The 15,056-nt window shown below is 36.7% G+C and overlaps 1 protein-coding gene across 1 annotated transcript; it reads right to left on the bottom strand.

The window, feature by feature from the left end:
• Window positions 1–8,641: 8,641 nt before the first annotated feature.
• LOC110450935 (fibrinogen-like protein A) lies at window positions 8,642–12,060 on the bottom strand. Its single transcript, XM_021498750.1, has 3 exons — window positions 12,038–12,060; window positions 9,878–10,042; window positions 8,642–9,143 (listed from the first exon to the last, which is right to left on the bottom strand). Exons 2-3 carry the CDS (start codon window positions 10,020–10,022, stop codon window positions 8,878–8,880), a joined length of 411 nt encoding a protein of 136 aa, XP_021354425.1. The 5' UTR covers window positions 10,023–10,042; window positions 12,038–12,060; the 3' UTR covers window positions 8,642–8,877.
• Between the last annotated feature and the right edge of the window lie 2,996 nt (window positions 12,061–15,056).

The raw sequence follows: 15,056 nt of genomic DNA, 5'->3' as shown, positions 1-15,056 counted from the left end.
AATATATTTTAAAACTGAGATGGGGAAAACATATGATTTCGTGATAACAAGAGAACAACAGCTCATCCTCCTCCCCTATTTACGAACAATATTCATATACAGCAAGTTAATCAACAACATATTTTTAGTTTAGTTTAAACATATTTTATTGTACAAATATACAAATGGATCGGACAACAAGTTATTACAACTTAATAGAGTCCTCTCCTCAATACATATTGTAAAAAAAGTGTATATGTTTTTGGGGAAAGGGGAAAAGATAGGTTGGAGAAGGAAGGAACTGTGGGGTGGGAGGGGTGGGAGTGATGGAGGGGAGGGGTGTTACCTAGAAAATTAAACTTGGAAACTGAGAAATTGATCCGCATTTGAATCAATTATAAATTATACAGATTTCATGACATGCAATCTGGTAGAGTACTTTCAAAACGAACAGAATCAATGTAACAAATAAATCAGGCAAAATAATGAAATACAATTTCATAAACACATATAACAACTTAAATAAAAATAGAAAATTAATTATTACTATCAAAACCTATTGCTGGATTTGATGTTATGATGCACATGTCTGAAGATACTTATGTTGTTTTCTACCGAAAGTTGACGATTTCCAAACCAAACAACATATACAACTGTACACATCTGGGTGTAACTATAGATGAGAACTGTTATTGGCATGTTCACATCACAGTGGTGGATCCAGAGACCTATCAAGTTTTTTTTTCCAAATTTCAAGGTTGGGGGGTTTCCATGTGGGAAAAAAATGGGGAAAATGGTGAAAAACATGATTTTTAAAGAAAATTCTCATGGTGGGGGGTCCTAAAGCCCCAAAATCCCATCTGGATCCGCCACTGCATCACTAATATCCTTGCCAAAGCATGGAAAAGGCTAGGCAATCTTAGAGGTTTAAGATTTAAGATGGATAGAAATTCTTTAGAAATTATGTATTTTTCATCTTGGAATATGCAAACATAATTTGGGCTAATTGTACTCAACAAGATTGTCAAGAACTTGAAAAACTTCATATTGAGGCAGGCAGACTTGTGACTAGAGCAACACAATCTGCATCATCCAACTCAATTATAACTGAAACGGGATGGGAAACATTGTCACATAGGCGATACAAGCATAGAATGATACCTTTGTACAAAATATATCATGTTGCTGCACCCTTGTATTTGCAGAATTTGCTTCCTTCTGTGATAGGAGCTGGCCAAAGTCAAAGCTTAAGGACCAATTTAAATATACACCACCATCAAGAAGAACTAATGTTCATATGACTTCTTTCTTTCTTTCTTTCTAATAAGCAGGTCCTTTACGAGGACTTCGAGGCCCCAAACGGAATTGGGACCAATTTAATTTAATCTGAATAAAAGATTAAGGTCATGAATCAGGAAAAAACTACATATTTATATAAGTATATGTATAAGTTTGCATAATATGCTGATATAATGACTAAGTTTTATCGATATACGCTGAAGCTCCTAGACTATCAAGGGGTTTCATAATTACCTGTTTTCAAAATAGGAAATCAATAAAGTTCCCTACAGTCACTCAGGCGGTGGTTCAGGTTTAATATGTGTAATAGCCAGCAGATGCATTATCTTTTGTCCATATCTTACAATATAAAGTGAAATATACATTTCATTTCAAAATATTTTAGTATATAGGTCTTACATAGAAAAGGGATTGGGCAACAGGCAAAGCCCACAAAACCCCTCTCCTTAAAATTTAAACTGTGCAAACATAAAATGAAGTAGAACTATGCAGCCTTAATATCTTAAAATATAGACGTGTTGATATCTATCAAAATGTCTAAGTCTGGTGTCAGGGCTAGAAGAAACTCGGGCTAGTAGTTAGGTGTAATTTGGGACATTTTTCACAACGGCTGTGCTGTGCGTTCTTCTCTGAATAAGAGATACTACCTATATCCGGTGTACTGAGGATACCGTGTATGGCTAGACACATTTCCAGTTTTCCGCATTATGACGAACCCGCCGATACGATAGTCTAGTGGTAGGACGCCGGGCTCGCGAATGAGTTCGAATCCCGCACTGGTACTGTGATGTATCCTTGAACAGGATACTTTGCTCCGCTTGTTCCAGTCTACTCAGTTATAAATGAGTACGTGGTTGGGCAGTGCTGGATTTGTTTTAAAAATGCTAGCTATGAGCACCTAAATTGCAGCACCGGCTGTATGCTCCCTAGGGAGTTGAGAAATATATTGGCGGGTTGGAATTAAAGGTCCTATAACCACGGATAATAATGTGTGAACTGCTTTGAGACGACCTAGATTGTGATCAAGCGGTAAATAAGAACCTAAAATTATTATTAACATTTCCAGATAAGAAAATATGATACACATAAATAATTGATGATATAGAAGCAATTTGTCATCTTGTATCGAAATTACCTAGGCTTATTAATAGCGAATAATTTTAAACCCCTTTGATTGCACGATGGCGTATTCAAGGTTTTTATGACAATGCCCTTATACATTTTTCCCTTGTTCACCGTCTAACGATTTGCAGCAGTAAGTACTTGTTTTAAACTCTCTTTCTCGAACTGATATATAAAATGAAAGCAGAAATTCACAAGGTTTTATCGTATGTCCCTCCTGGTTCTAGTGTTTATTAATTACCTTTCTGACGTCTCTCATCACGCATCTAGACTTTTGGTTGGCAATACTTAATCATTGAACTGTGTCGATAAGTGCTTGTTTTAAACTCTCTTTTTCGAACTAATGTATAATAGAAGAAGGACTACACCAAGGTTCTATTTTATGCCCCTCTTATTTCTAATGTTTATTAATAACGTGACTGACGTACTTCATCACCCCCTCTAGATTTTTGTTTGACAATACTTATTGATCTGTGTTGATATGGCATTTACATCTACATGAATGACACAGCTTTACAGGCAATCCCTATATTTCACATAAGCGCAGTATGCCTTGTTTTTCTGCAAAATTGCGTCCATTGATATAGGCGATAATGGTGCTATACTTGCACAGTTCAATGCTTATATATTACCAGTTTCGGAGTATTTAAATACAATAGAAATATCAATTTTTGCATGCGGAATTTTATTCCGCTTATAGCTTAAATTAGTGTTTGTATGATGTATGCTGGATCAATTAATGGAACAGCCGTCTTCCATGACCGGTCAGTGTTATCTAACATTACAATTATGACGTCATACTAATGATGACGTCAACACCTGCTCTTTGTATTTTGCAGTCTGTAATATATATTTGATATATCAATCTCTACCCAGAGTTATCGTTTCTTACACTTGCTAGTGCAAGGGTCGACACTTCTGGGTAGAGATTAAGGGTTGTATATTGGCAGTGCCATAGTGTGTGAAATATTATCCATTTTTAAAACTACACTAAACCTAGATATTGATTCTTTATATGGACGAAAATCCTTTCGCTGGTTTAATAGCTTATGATAAGACAAACGATTTATCTGTCTCTTGCGCAAAAGACTAAGATGAAGATTTTGAATTACTATTTAAAGTCGAAATATTAAATAATAGCAACAAAAAGAGACATTATCCACGCCGAAGGTAAATGGATGGAAATATATTTATTAGAAGCATCCACGTCTGCTATGAAGAAATGACATATTATAACGAGCCTCAATCAAATTCTAACCAGAGATAGGATGTTGAAAATGGACAACAAATTCATTCAGACTTTTTTTTAAATATTCAGTTATCGAAAAGAAAACGTTACACAAATGTTTAACATGGAAGCTGTTAGTATTGTCACCGGTCTATCTTCATACGCTAGTAGTTACTCTCTGTATCACAAATCTGTTTTCGAAAGACTGTCAGACTGGAAGGAAAGAAGGGAAAACTTTACAAAAAAGAAGAAGCGTATCACTCTAGGTTTCCGTAACGAGATTACAGGATGAACGTAATACACCCAGGTCATTGTACCTTTAAAATTTAGTAAAAAATACAGTTCGTGAAAAATGAATAACACTGCATCATACAGCTGTTTCGTCCTTCTAGGCAAAGACACAGTTAACCAAATTTGCTAGATATCCCCTTAGAAATAAGGCTCGTGACCAAAGGTTTGCGGGTTGGAGTAACGGCACGGCATTGTTTTGTATCTTTGAACAAGATACTTTACTCCGCCTGTTCCAGTCTACTCAGTTGTAAATGAGTACGTGGTTGGGCAGTGCTTGAATTTTTGAATTCTAGTTGGGTGTACCTAAATTGCAGCACCGGCTGTATGCTCCCCAGGGAGTTGAGAAATATATTGGCTGGTTGCAATGGTCCTATAACCACGGATACTAATGTGTGAACTGCTTTGAGACGACCTAGATTGTGATAAAGCGGTTTATAAGGCCCTTTAATTATTATTAACATTTCTAGATAAGAAAATATGATACACACATAAATAATTGATGATATAGAAACAGATTGTCATCATGTATCGAAATTACCTAGGCTAACAGCTTATGATATTAAACCCCTTTGATATAGTATATTGAAACTGCACGATGGTTTATTCAAGGTTTGTATGACAATGCCCCTATTGATTTTTCCCTTGTTCACCGTCTAACGATATGCAACAGTAAGTACTTGTTTTAAACTCTCTTTCTCGAATTGATATATAAATTAAAAGCAGAAGTTCACAAGGTTCTATTTTATCCCCCTCCTGTTTCTAGTGTTTATTAATTACCTTTTTGACGTCTCTCATCACGCATCTAGACTTTAATAGTGCCATATTAACATAGAAATTAAAATCTGCTGAATAAAATTCAGCATATGATATAAATAAGTGTTTGTATCGTGTATGCTTGTTCAACTTATTGAACTGCCTTCTTCCCTGGCCGGTCGGTGGTACCCTATACGTTACAATTATGACGTCATACTAATGATGATGTCAACACGTACTCCGTGTTGGTTAAGTGTCATGCTAGATATTCCATAAGAAATAAGGCTTCGTTATTTTAGTATAACACATTTATACTTTCCTGTACAGGTTCATTTCTACGCTGCGCTTTTGGAATACTATTCATGCTGCAGTAACGTCGTTTATCACTGAAGCTGAATATGTTGTTTCAGTCATTTGAATATAAGTAACATTACTTCCCATTAAAAACAGGTGGTTCCTGGGTTGGAAACTGTTCAGGAAAACGTTAAAGCTAGCTTCCTTGCTGGATAATTCCAATGAAACACACGGACTGCATACCGTTTCTGTTAAAATATGGTTCTAGATAATGGATTGCAGTGTATCTAGTTAAAAAAATAAGTCGTAATCACTTGAACCTGTTACGGAATTCTGCATACCCCTGATCCCAGAAAGGTAAAATTTGACCGCCTTTGATATCAGAGAAAATTCTTTGGTGCATGCTAACTGTTAAAAACAGGTACCACTGTCCATTCATCCTCGATACTCCAGGGGTAACTCTCACTTACGCTCTCTACACTATTGGGAAATGTCATAGCGACATTGAAAGCTTGGAACGCGCCACCTTGTGGATGAGACAAAAAGACTAGTTTGATCCTTTTCATGTACATCAAAACAATATCGCGGTCGCATAACGGTAAACTTGACTTTCTTTGAAGTCCGATATCGCTCCTCTATAATGTTTTAAGGACATGTGTCAGCCTACCAATTTGTCAGTTCTTTTACCTGATACCGATCAAATAGCTAGCCGCATGCCTTCAATTTTGCTACGACATATTCCTGGGGTGCAGAGAACGTACGTGAGCGTGATCTCTAGAGTATCGAGGTGTTTGTCCTTCAGTCTTGCAACTGAAAAGATTTTGGTCTCTGGAACCAACTATATAGATAGCAGTGATTCGAAATGAGAAAATTCAAGGATATATAAACTTTATTTATTTTACAACAATTATGAAATAAATTATTTTAACTTAAATAAATCACGCTTGTTGCCCCGGATGTTAGCGGGACACTCGTCTCGAATTTTTAATTTTTGCTCGCCAAGGCTCGCTTCATAAAATCTCATATGAAATGAAAACTCATTTAAGATCCTATATATATGAACATTACCAGCAAAAATGCATTTCATTTGAATATGAAAGCATAAACACTCGTGACATAACACGTGGTTTACTTATGAAGTCATATATTAACCTTGTTCAATGAGAGTCTTGTCGCTTCGTTTTAAATTACATGGAGACTATCCCTTCGTCAAACGCTCAAATGACTACGGTTAATTATTGGCGCCAATTTTAGTTTAATAGGGATGTTCCGCCAACGTCGTTTAAAGGACGACGCATATACAAAACGCAGTAAATGAATAAACTGTTTGAGACCAAATAAATACAATTAAGCAATTGTTCTATAGTAAAAATGTAAATATATGGATTGAACGGTGTTTTTTAATTTTCATGCCGGTATGAACGCAAATCGGTTACATCCATATTAAACATGAAACACTGGCGGGCTTCATGCAATATGGTTCTAACCGATTTACGTTCATACCGGCATGAAAATTTTAAAAACGCCGTTAAGTCCCTATATGTAGAAACTGCTAATCCCAAAGAACAGCTTAACAAGACAATAAACGATAAAGAGCTTCTAACTTTTTTATTATCATTTTCGAGAATGCACACTTACATAAACATAAACAGTTATAGCTTACATAGATACTATTTATATATGATAATAATAATAATAATAATATACAACATTAATATAGCGCCCTATATAATTTGTAAAAGTACTCTAAAGCGCTTTACAACATATAGATAATAGTATTAGTTATAGCTGTAAAACAAAAATGGCTTACAGTCACCATCATACATTAAGCAAGAAGATAATCAATAAAGGGTACATGACGTCTGTGCAAAGTGTCTAAAATGCAGACGTGAAGAGGTGAGTTTTGATGTTCTTACTGAATTTGGCCAGGGTAGTTGACTTTCTTATAGCAGATGGTAAGCTATTCCACAACGTGGCCGAAACCCTCCCAATATAATATATAACACTTGGAATAAATGAAAACAACTACACTGACTCGGAATTTAAATGGTGCTTCCTGAGCAATGTATTTATGAAATTCAATATTGACTATAAAAGTTAATGGTAAGTAGTTCTTTTAACGTTAAGTTCCTCATAAGAACATAGTTTTCAAGAAAAACAAACTATGTTGGGTTTCGATGAGGATGAGTGACAATCTATACAATGGGTTAGATGGGATACCAGGGACGAAGATAGCCGAGAGTGTCTGTTGGTGAGTAACTAACTTGAGGATGTAATTGTAGTTGAGTAAGGGGATGATGCTTGCTTGAGATTTTTCTCGTAATTTTATTGAAAGGACAGACTTTCCGCCATACCAATGCGTGCCAGAATCTTTTTCATCGATATGAGTTGAGTTGAATTTTATTTTGTTTAACGTCCTAATCTATGGTCATTTAAGGACGTGTCTGCATGTGTGTTGTGTATGCTTGCATGTGTGTATGTATGCTGGAGACAGGGTATGTTGGTGACCTAGCACTTGCCTCCAGCGCGGATCTGTTGCCGACTTTATAGTGCTATCTCAAGGAAAATACCATGCCGAAGGCACCCAGCACAGCATTCCGCCCGGTCACATTATACTGACAATGTAAGCAGGGAATAACTACTACCATTTTTAAGGTATGTCCCGACCTCGGAACAGATCCCATTTCCATTGCCTTCCTCACCTGGGCGAACGTTCAACATTAAAGCCAGAAGCGAGGTTTTGCCAAGCAGAGCGCTAGGAAATAATAGGTAGTTAGAAGTAGATTTGATAGGTTAACGCTTTCTCTTATATCTGTTGATGTGTGATGTAGTTTACTCGCTTTCCTGTGTTATGTGTAGGATAAAGATCTCTCACATAATGAGTAATTTCCCCCACACTTATGTCACCAGTAGGGGAGTTTTCTTAAAAGCCTACGTGGGGGTTATGCGAACCTCAAGAAGGTCCCTGCCTCAACTCACAACATTTGTCATGTCACGTCTTTTCATTGTTGACGTGATGTCATACAATTGTTTTGATTGAAGTACACATGATAAATATATTCTAAGAATTATTTTTTGTTTGTTTATTTTTTCGTTAACTCCTGCTTTTGAAAATGTACAACTAGTCATAATATGTTCAAGAGTTTGTGTGACCCTACCATTAAACTAAATATCTATTTGCGGGAATTGGCTTTCGAACTGCATTAGTGGATGGCCAATGTATGACATATGGATTTTGAATGGCCTGTATCTTTTTGGGATATAAAGCTTAATCTACCAAATACATATGTTTTGATATTTCCATAATATATTAAAAAAGTGTAGCTATATATATAGCTTAGTCAAATAAATCTTGTTTGCAAACTTATTACACGTCCTTAACTAGAAAGGTCACTATCTTTACTCATAACAATTATACAATATGCTTTGGAGGAGTTACTTCCCCTTTGTGTATCTCGTTAATATGTAGATAATGTGTTCACCACCGGATGTAGCTGTAATGAAAAAAGACTTAAATAGACAATGCCTGATGTCCAATCCTGTTGACTTCTTTTGTAAATAAAAATATGATGAAAATTGAAAATGAACACAATTTTTGTTTTGTGTACATTGTAACTAAATATATACATTTTGTATAAGGTTTGCAGAAAACGCAAGAAAGCGTTACCCCTGGAATGTGTCACTAACATGATATAACTACTATGGTCAGTGAATTGATAGCTCAACCATCTATCTGTCAAAATGTCTAACTCTGGTGTCAGAGCCAGAGGAAACTCGGGCTAGTTTTGTGTAAATAACACACTTCTTGTCTTCTTAGCTTTACTCGTTCTCCAAATTCCAGCGGTTACGCGCACTTGCGTGCTATTCTGTAAATAAAATTCACAGATATTTGCCAGGAAATGCATGTCATTTTAATCATAAACTTCTGAATATTTTTTCAAAAGCATTTTGCTTTTCTTCAGACCGGTGAAATTACGAAATGTTTTCCAGACCATCGTATCCGCGCGGCCAGGTAGTTGTAGATACAAACCATTCAGGTTCTGAACCACACACGATTTGTACCAATTACCACCTCCACCGTATTCATCCGCACAGTTTTTGATCGATGAAGGCCTTTGATCATTGTCTTGATCCAATGTCGAGAACCTGTTACCCGTATGATAGCCCAAGCTGTTACCTGAAATGTTAAAAATGTCTCTGTATAGATGGAGGCAAGGGTGTACATATCAATCTAAGACATACTCCACATTTGCGCGTTCATTGTGATTAAATGTAAACCGAGGATAAGAAAATATTAGCAAACTAATTAACGTATGATGCTTTTGCTAGAGTTAAAATTGCTTTTCAAATATTTTGATTCCAGAGTTTAATGTTCCATCATGATAAACAACTATATATAGACTACTGTAAAAGTGGAAACTTTGACAACGATTCAGAAAGATATGTTCATCCGATATATCTACCAAACATGTAATCTATAAATATATTTTGTGTTTGTTTTCTCGCCAATTGACTCATTGGGGAAAATGCGAACGTTTCAACACCACGAAAATCTCCTTTTTTACAGTATATATGCTCTTAAGGGTAAATATCAATAATTAGATTGTTCAGTATAAAAAAATCAGTAGATTACATCTCCAGCTCACACGCAGGCGTACACACATAGGGAGATATTAGTCAGGTGGCATAGGACTAGTAGTTAGAGCCTGATAAGGCAGCTCCTGTGAATTCCTCAAAATTTGTATTGATTAATATATATGCTAATTGCATTTGTATATCTATGTACTGTAAAGCGCTTTATAGTGGCTTATGTTAGATAGATAGTGCGCTATATCAAATGCTGTATATTATTATTATTATTATTATTATAATCAACCAATATGAGTTAATTAACATTAAAATGCTACATACCTGCAGTACCCTGGTACTTCCAAGCATCGAGGCGATATCCTTCTCCTTCAGGTCCGATCGAGAATTCATCAAAACTGGCACATCCTCGCACTCCGTCCTTGTCCTCGAGTTCAACCACTAAGACATATTTGCTACTTCTGGTCATCTGATACACTGTCTCCAATCCTGGTGAAGATTATTATTATTATATTCTTAACGGCCCATCAACACATAAGAGGCGATAAGGGCCAATAAAAGTAGACAAAACACGTTTAAGGAAAACCATCAAACGAACGAAAAGGTAAAAGACAAAAGGTTACTTGAATACATTGTAAAAGTGTCTATGATTTAGTTATATCTTTTTGAACAGACCGACAGCTCTTAGATAGTTAAGAATGCAGAAAGTGATCATATTAAACGTTTGCATGTTTAAATATAACTGATGATCTTTGTACCACTGCCAAAACTGTGACGATGCACGGGAAACTATTTTACCGGCATAACCTATCTATGACAAATTTTCTATGAAAATAGAATACCACACTTGCCGAACTGTTACTAAAACTTGAATGTAAAATAATCACGATATAATAAACTTTTAAGTGTTATATGTTTAAAAATAAATCAGTATAGCTAGACTATGTCTATTGTCATTCTGTCGCTCTAACCGATTATAGTACCTTGCCAACGGATGTACCTTGTCCTAATTGTGCTACATTTATTCGTCTACACCATCTTATTATAATGTTGGCAAACGCAAATTAAATATATAACATACGAAACTCAGGCATCAGTGCAGCTCTTTTATAAATGATTTGTTTCGTGTCATTGTTCAAAATATATGTTTTATTCTCTAATTTTGATAAAACCAAAAGAGCGCAACAATGTGCTGTACTTTTATCGGTAAGCTGCTTTAACCAACAATTTACTGTGTATAGTTGTATGTTCGTGGGGATAATATTTCGCGGTTGGCGCGATCGATCAGAACTAGTTCGCGTGGATTAAAGTTCGCGCAACATAGCCAGGTTAACATAACGCGTTAAAGTATTTGGTTGATTGAGATATATTTCACAAGTATTTGTGTTATCAAAGTAATTGTTATTTTGTCTTCATTGCTTGGCATACGTGAATCGGTGATCGCGAATATAGCGAAACTTAATTTTATCAACAATACAAGGAATAGCCGAAATTAAATGATATAATATTGAAAAAAGTCAAATGTTGCTGTGAAGGTATTATGTTATCTTACCAGGTTTTTTTTGTCTCTATTTATTTCTCCCAGAAAAAAGCATGGGTGTCAAAATATAATAAGCCTATAGTTTGGGAATCGTGGAAAGATTTTTTTTTTTGCCTCAAATTCGAATATAGTGAAGGAAATATATTTAAATATAAACTTTTATTTATGAAGTAATATAGGTTCATTTTTTGAACTACCAGAGAAAATGGCACTTACCAGACAACAGGCAAAACTGACATTAATGATTCTTAAGGGTTGATCAATGTAAACCTTCTTGCTCTAAAGATAAGTTATATGTGATACCTCTATGTCAAGCTGCAGAAAATAAAACACAAAAGAAGGGGGGAATAAGCTAAAGATAACGTAGCTGAAACTTTTTTAACTGTATTTATATCATATTGTTCATTAGCATGTGACTTTAGGGGTGAATAAGTTGAAGACCTCACAGCAGAAGGGTCATATAAAGACGAGTACCTAAGGCGACACTGACACATAGGAGGACAGCGAGGCCTACACTAAGGACGTCGTTCTGAGGACCACAGCGCTGTGATAGCCTGTCCGCATCTGAGGAGCCGTCCTACCTCAGAGCATGACCTGGATGGGCTAGGACATTTCGAATCACAGAGGACCTGTTAAGCGGCAACCTACCCTCTTACCTCGACCGAACACAGACTTCGTCAGTGAAGGAAGACGAAAATCCCGTAACAACAAGAACAAGAGACACAGCCAAAAGGAGAGAGCGTGTAAGAGAGAAATGTGTTGCAACGGCTTTTTTGGAGCGGCCTATCAATCTTGTTCTTTTCATATAATTGACTGTTCGTTCTGCGTCACATAGTATCTATATTAAGTTCATCAGAGATAACTATAAAAGGTATTCGTCTTAGAATCTACGTATATATATGGCATTTAAAACGTTTAAGTATTATGAAATATTGGTATTATACCTAGCCAAAATTCTCCATCCGGAACGTCTCCAAATCCCTCTTTGTAAGCTTTCCAATCTTTCCTAAAGTCCACAACGCCGTTGAAACGCTGCTGCATGACCTGTGTAAAGATTGAAAGCCATTGATATAGGAAATTGTATATACTGCATAGTTGTTAAATTTTGCGGCGCTAATATTTTGCTGTTGTCCAAATCAGACCTGTTTCGCGGGGATTACATTCTGCACAACAATGCCAGGATTTCTACAAGTCTTTTGTCAAAATAAACTAAAATACGATTTAATTGCTGTTTATCGTCATCCCTATGCAGTGAACAGGTAAGTATCCTTTTCGCGCCATCTTTGATGGCTGCGAATAAAGCGAAATGAAATTCCCCGCAAATATTACAGATTATACCGGCTGTATGCTGCCCAGGGAGTTGAGAAAGATATTGGCTGGTTGCAAAGGCCTTATAACCACGGATAATAATCTGTGAACCGCTTTGAGACGACCTCCGAACTAGGTTGTGCTGTATGTAAAGCGGTATATCAGAATCTCGAATTATCATTATTATTAGTATTATTATACAGTATAGAATAAAGTGTGGAATTACAATGGATATTGTATTATTAATTAAGGAATATAATTAACATTAACATTAAGCATTAACTTGACATTTAAGAAGCAAGATAGTCAACTCATTGAAAACAAACAAAGTACACCACAAGGTTATATTAATACACAAGGAAAATCTATGCCTCATCAAATAAACGCCAATTGACGCCATGCTCGCGAAATAATAAAATGCACAAGAGCATGTGACAACCCTATACTCCGGGGAATAAGCGTGCATTTAACCATATATTTAATTTCGCGCTATCTTTGATCACCGCGAATATAGCGAAATTCAGTCCCCCACAAATATTACTAACAACGAAGTATATGATGAGGTGCTTAATTACAAATGATATTGTATTATCAATTAAATGTAGTGTAAGGCATGTAATTACATGAATCATTAAGCATTAACTTGATATACGAGGAGTAAAATATAACAAGTACCTTGTTAACTCATTCACCCCTGCAGACACATTTAATCTATTCCAATGGAATGGTTCGAATAATTCATCATAAAAATTCAGGGGTGAATGATTTAACAAATTATCCAAATAAACTTTTTTTCAGATACTGATAGTCCCTAGATATGATTCTTGATATTTGACGACCGCCTAATTCGTCATTCCAATACTTTGTAGATGACTATTTGGTAGAAAATATTCTTTGTTTTTTAATGGTCTTGAAATAAAAAAAAAATCTCTAAAATACTTACTGTCCAGGTCCCGTCGTTTAGATCCAATTTACACGGGCATATCAGTTTGTCTGTTTGTTGTGAAATAAAAAAATACATATAAATCTCGTTAATGCGGCTATAAATACTAAAAACACATATCAAAGTTTTGTCAGTAAAATATGCCTTCTTAAAAATGTGTATTTTTTATATTTTTTCTGGAACTAGCGGAAAAAAAGAAACAGTACATGCCTAAAATGTGTTATAAAAATAAATGTGTATGGCGTAGAACAACAAGGTTTTCAGGGACACTTTATTTGTTATTTATGAACAGTTGCATTCCATTTTTCACGTTATGGAATCAATAAGTTCCGTTCAGGAGTGACGTTAACACAGCAGGGGTCAATACTGAGTTCACAAAGTTAGTACCACGTATGTCCACCGTTTGCCTGAATGCAAGCCTGGCAACGTCGACGCATGGAGCCTATCAGACGGTTTAAGAATGCGTGTGGAATGGCATTCCAGATCTGTACCAACGCTGCAGCCAAATCAGCCAACGTCACCGGTTGATTAGGTAATGCCCGTAATCTGCGCTTCATTTTCTCAGACGTGTTCAATGGTCGACAGATCGGGGGATACAGCAGGCCAGGGCAACACGTCATTGTTCTGCTGGACCAGAAAGTCCATAGCGACACGAGCTGTGTGTGGCCTGGCGTTGTCCTGCTGAAGCATAATGTGACGTGGCTGCCCTTGCACGAATGGAACGACGTTGGTCCGGAGGATCTCGTCACGATAACGTAGCGCGTTCAAATTCCCGTTAACAACCACCAAAGGCGTTCTCCCGTTGGCTGTGATGTCGCCCCAAATCCTAACGCTGCCTCCGCCGAAGGAACGTCATTGTACCATACACGCGTCACGAAAACGTTCTCCAACGAGACAATACACTCTGGAACGGCCGTCACTACTATCCAGGTGGACTCGCGACTCGTCCGTAAACAAAATGCCTGCCCAATCTCGTCTAGTAAATCGCAGATGCCTTCTGAAACAGTCCAGACGTGTTACACGATGACGTGGCAGAAGAACTGGGCGGATTGCAGGACGTCGTGGACGGATAGCTTGTTCACGCAATCGGTTCCGTACAGTTCTCGGGCTTATTGGTAGCAACCCAGGGATTGTCCGTGCAGTCAAACTTGCCATTTGGAAGCGATTTCTCAAATGGACAAGCCGAATATGGTTGTCCTGTTGACGTGACGTCACACGTGGACGTCCCAAACCGAGTCGATCGCCGACGTTGTCAAACTGTTGATGTCGTCTCTACAAATCCCGGATTGTGTTTCGATGGACATTAAACGTGTAGTGACAACGGCTTGGCCCATAACAGCTTGAAGCATACCAATAATCCGGAGGCGGTCATTTTCATTGACCCTCGGCATAGCATTAATCACAAATTAAAACGTTATAATGCTGGTTTTACTGTTCACTGATCTCAACAGAGTGACCCAACAGTTGAAAAATACATTTTAATTGTCGAATTGGATGACTGGACGAGAAAAACATGCAAACTGGTCAACGCCTATAGAGAGCAAACTGCACGGGATAAACTGTTAATGACACATACAGAGTGTGTATGTGTCATACTCGGTCATGTATGTGAATTTTCATGTAGATACAGTTGGTAATACATGTTCTATAACAATTCTCCGCATGCACAGTTTCTTTTTTCCGCTAGTTTATATGTTTGGTTCTACAAAAAG

The sequence above is a fragment of the Mizuhopecten yessoensis genome, unplaced genomic scaffold, assembly GCF_002113885.1.
Source record: "Mizuhopecten yessoensis strain PY_sf001 unplaced genomic scaffold, ASM211388v2 scaffold5547, whole genome shotgun sequence".
Classification (NCBI taxonomy): Eukaryota; Metazoa; Mollusca; class Bivalvia; order Pectinida; family Pectinidae; genus Mizuhopecten; species Mizuhopecten yessoensis.
The sequence above is the reverse complement of the archived record's forward strand: the minus strand, read 5'-3'. Positions and strand labels throughout refer to the sequence as shown.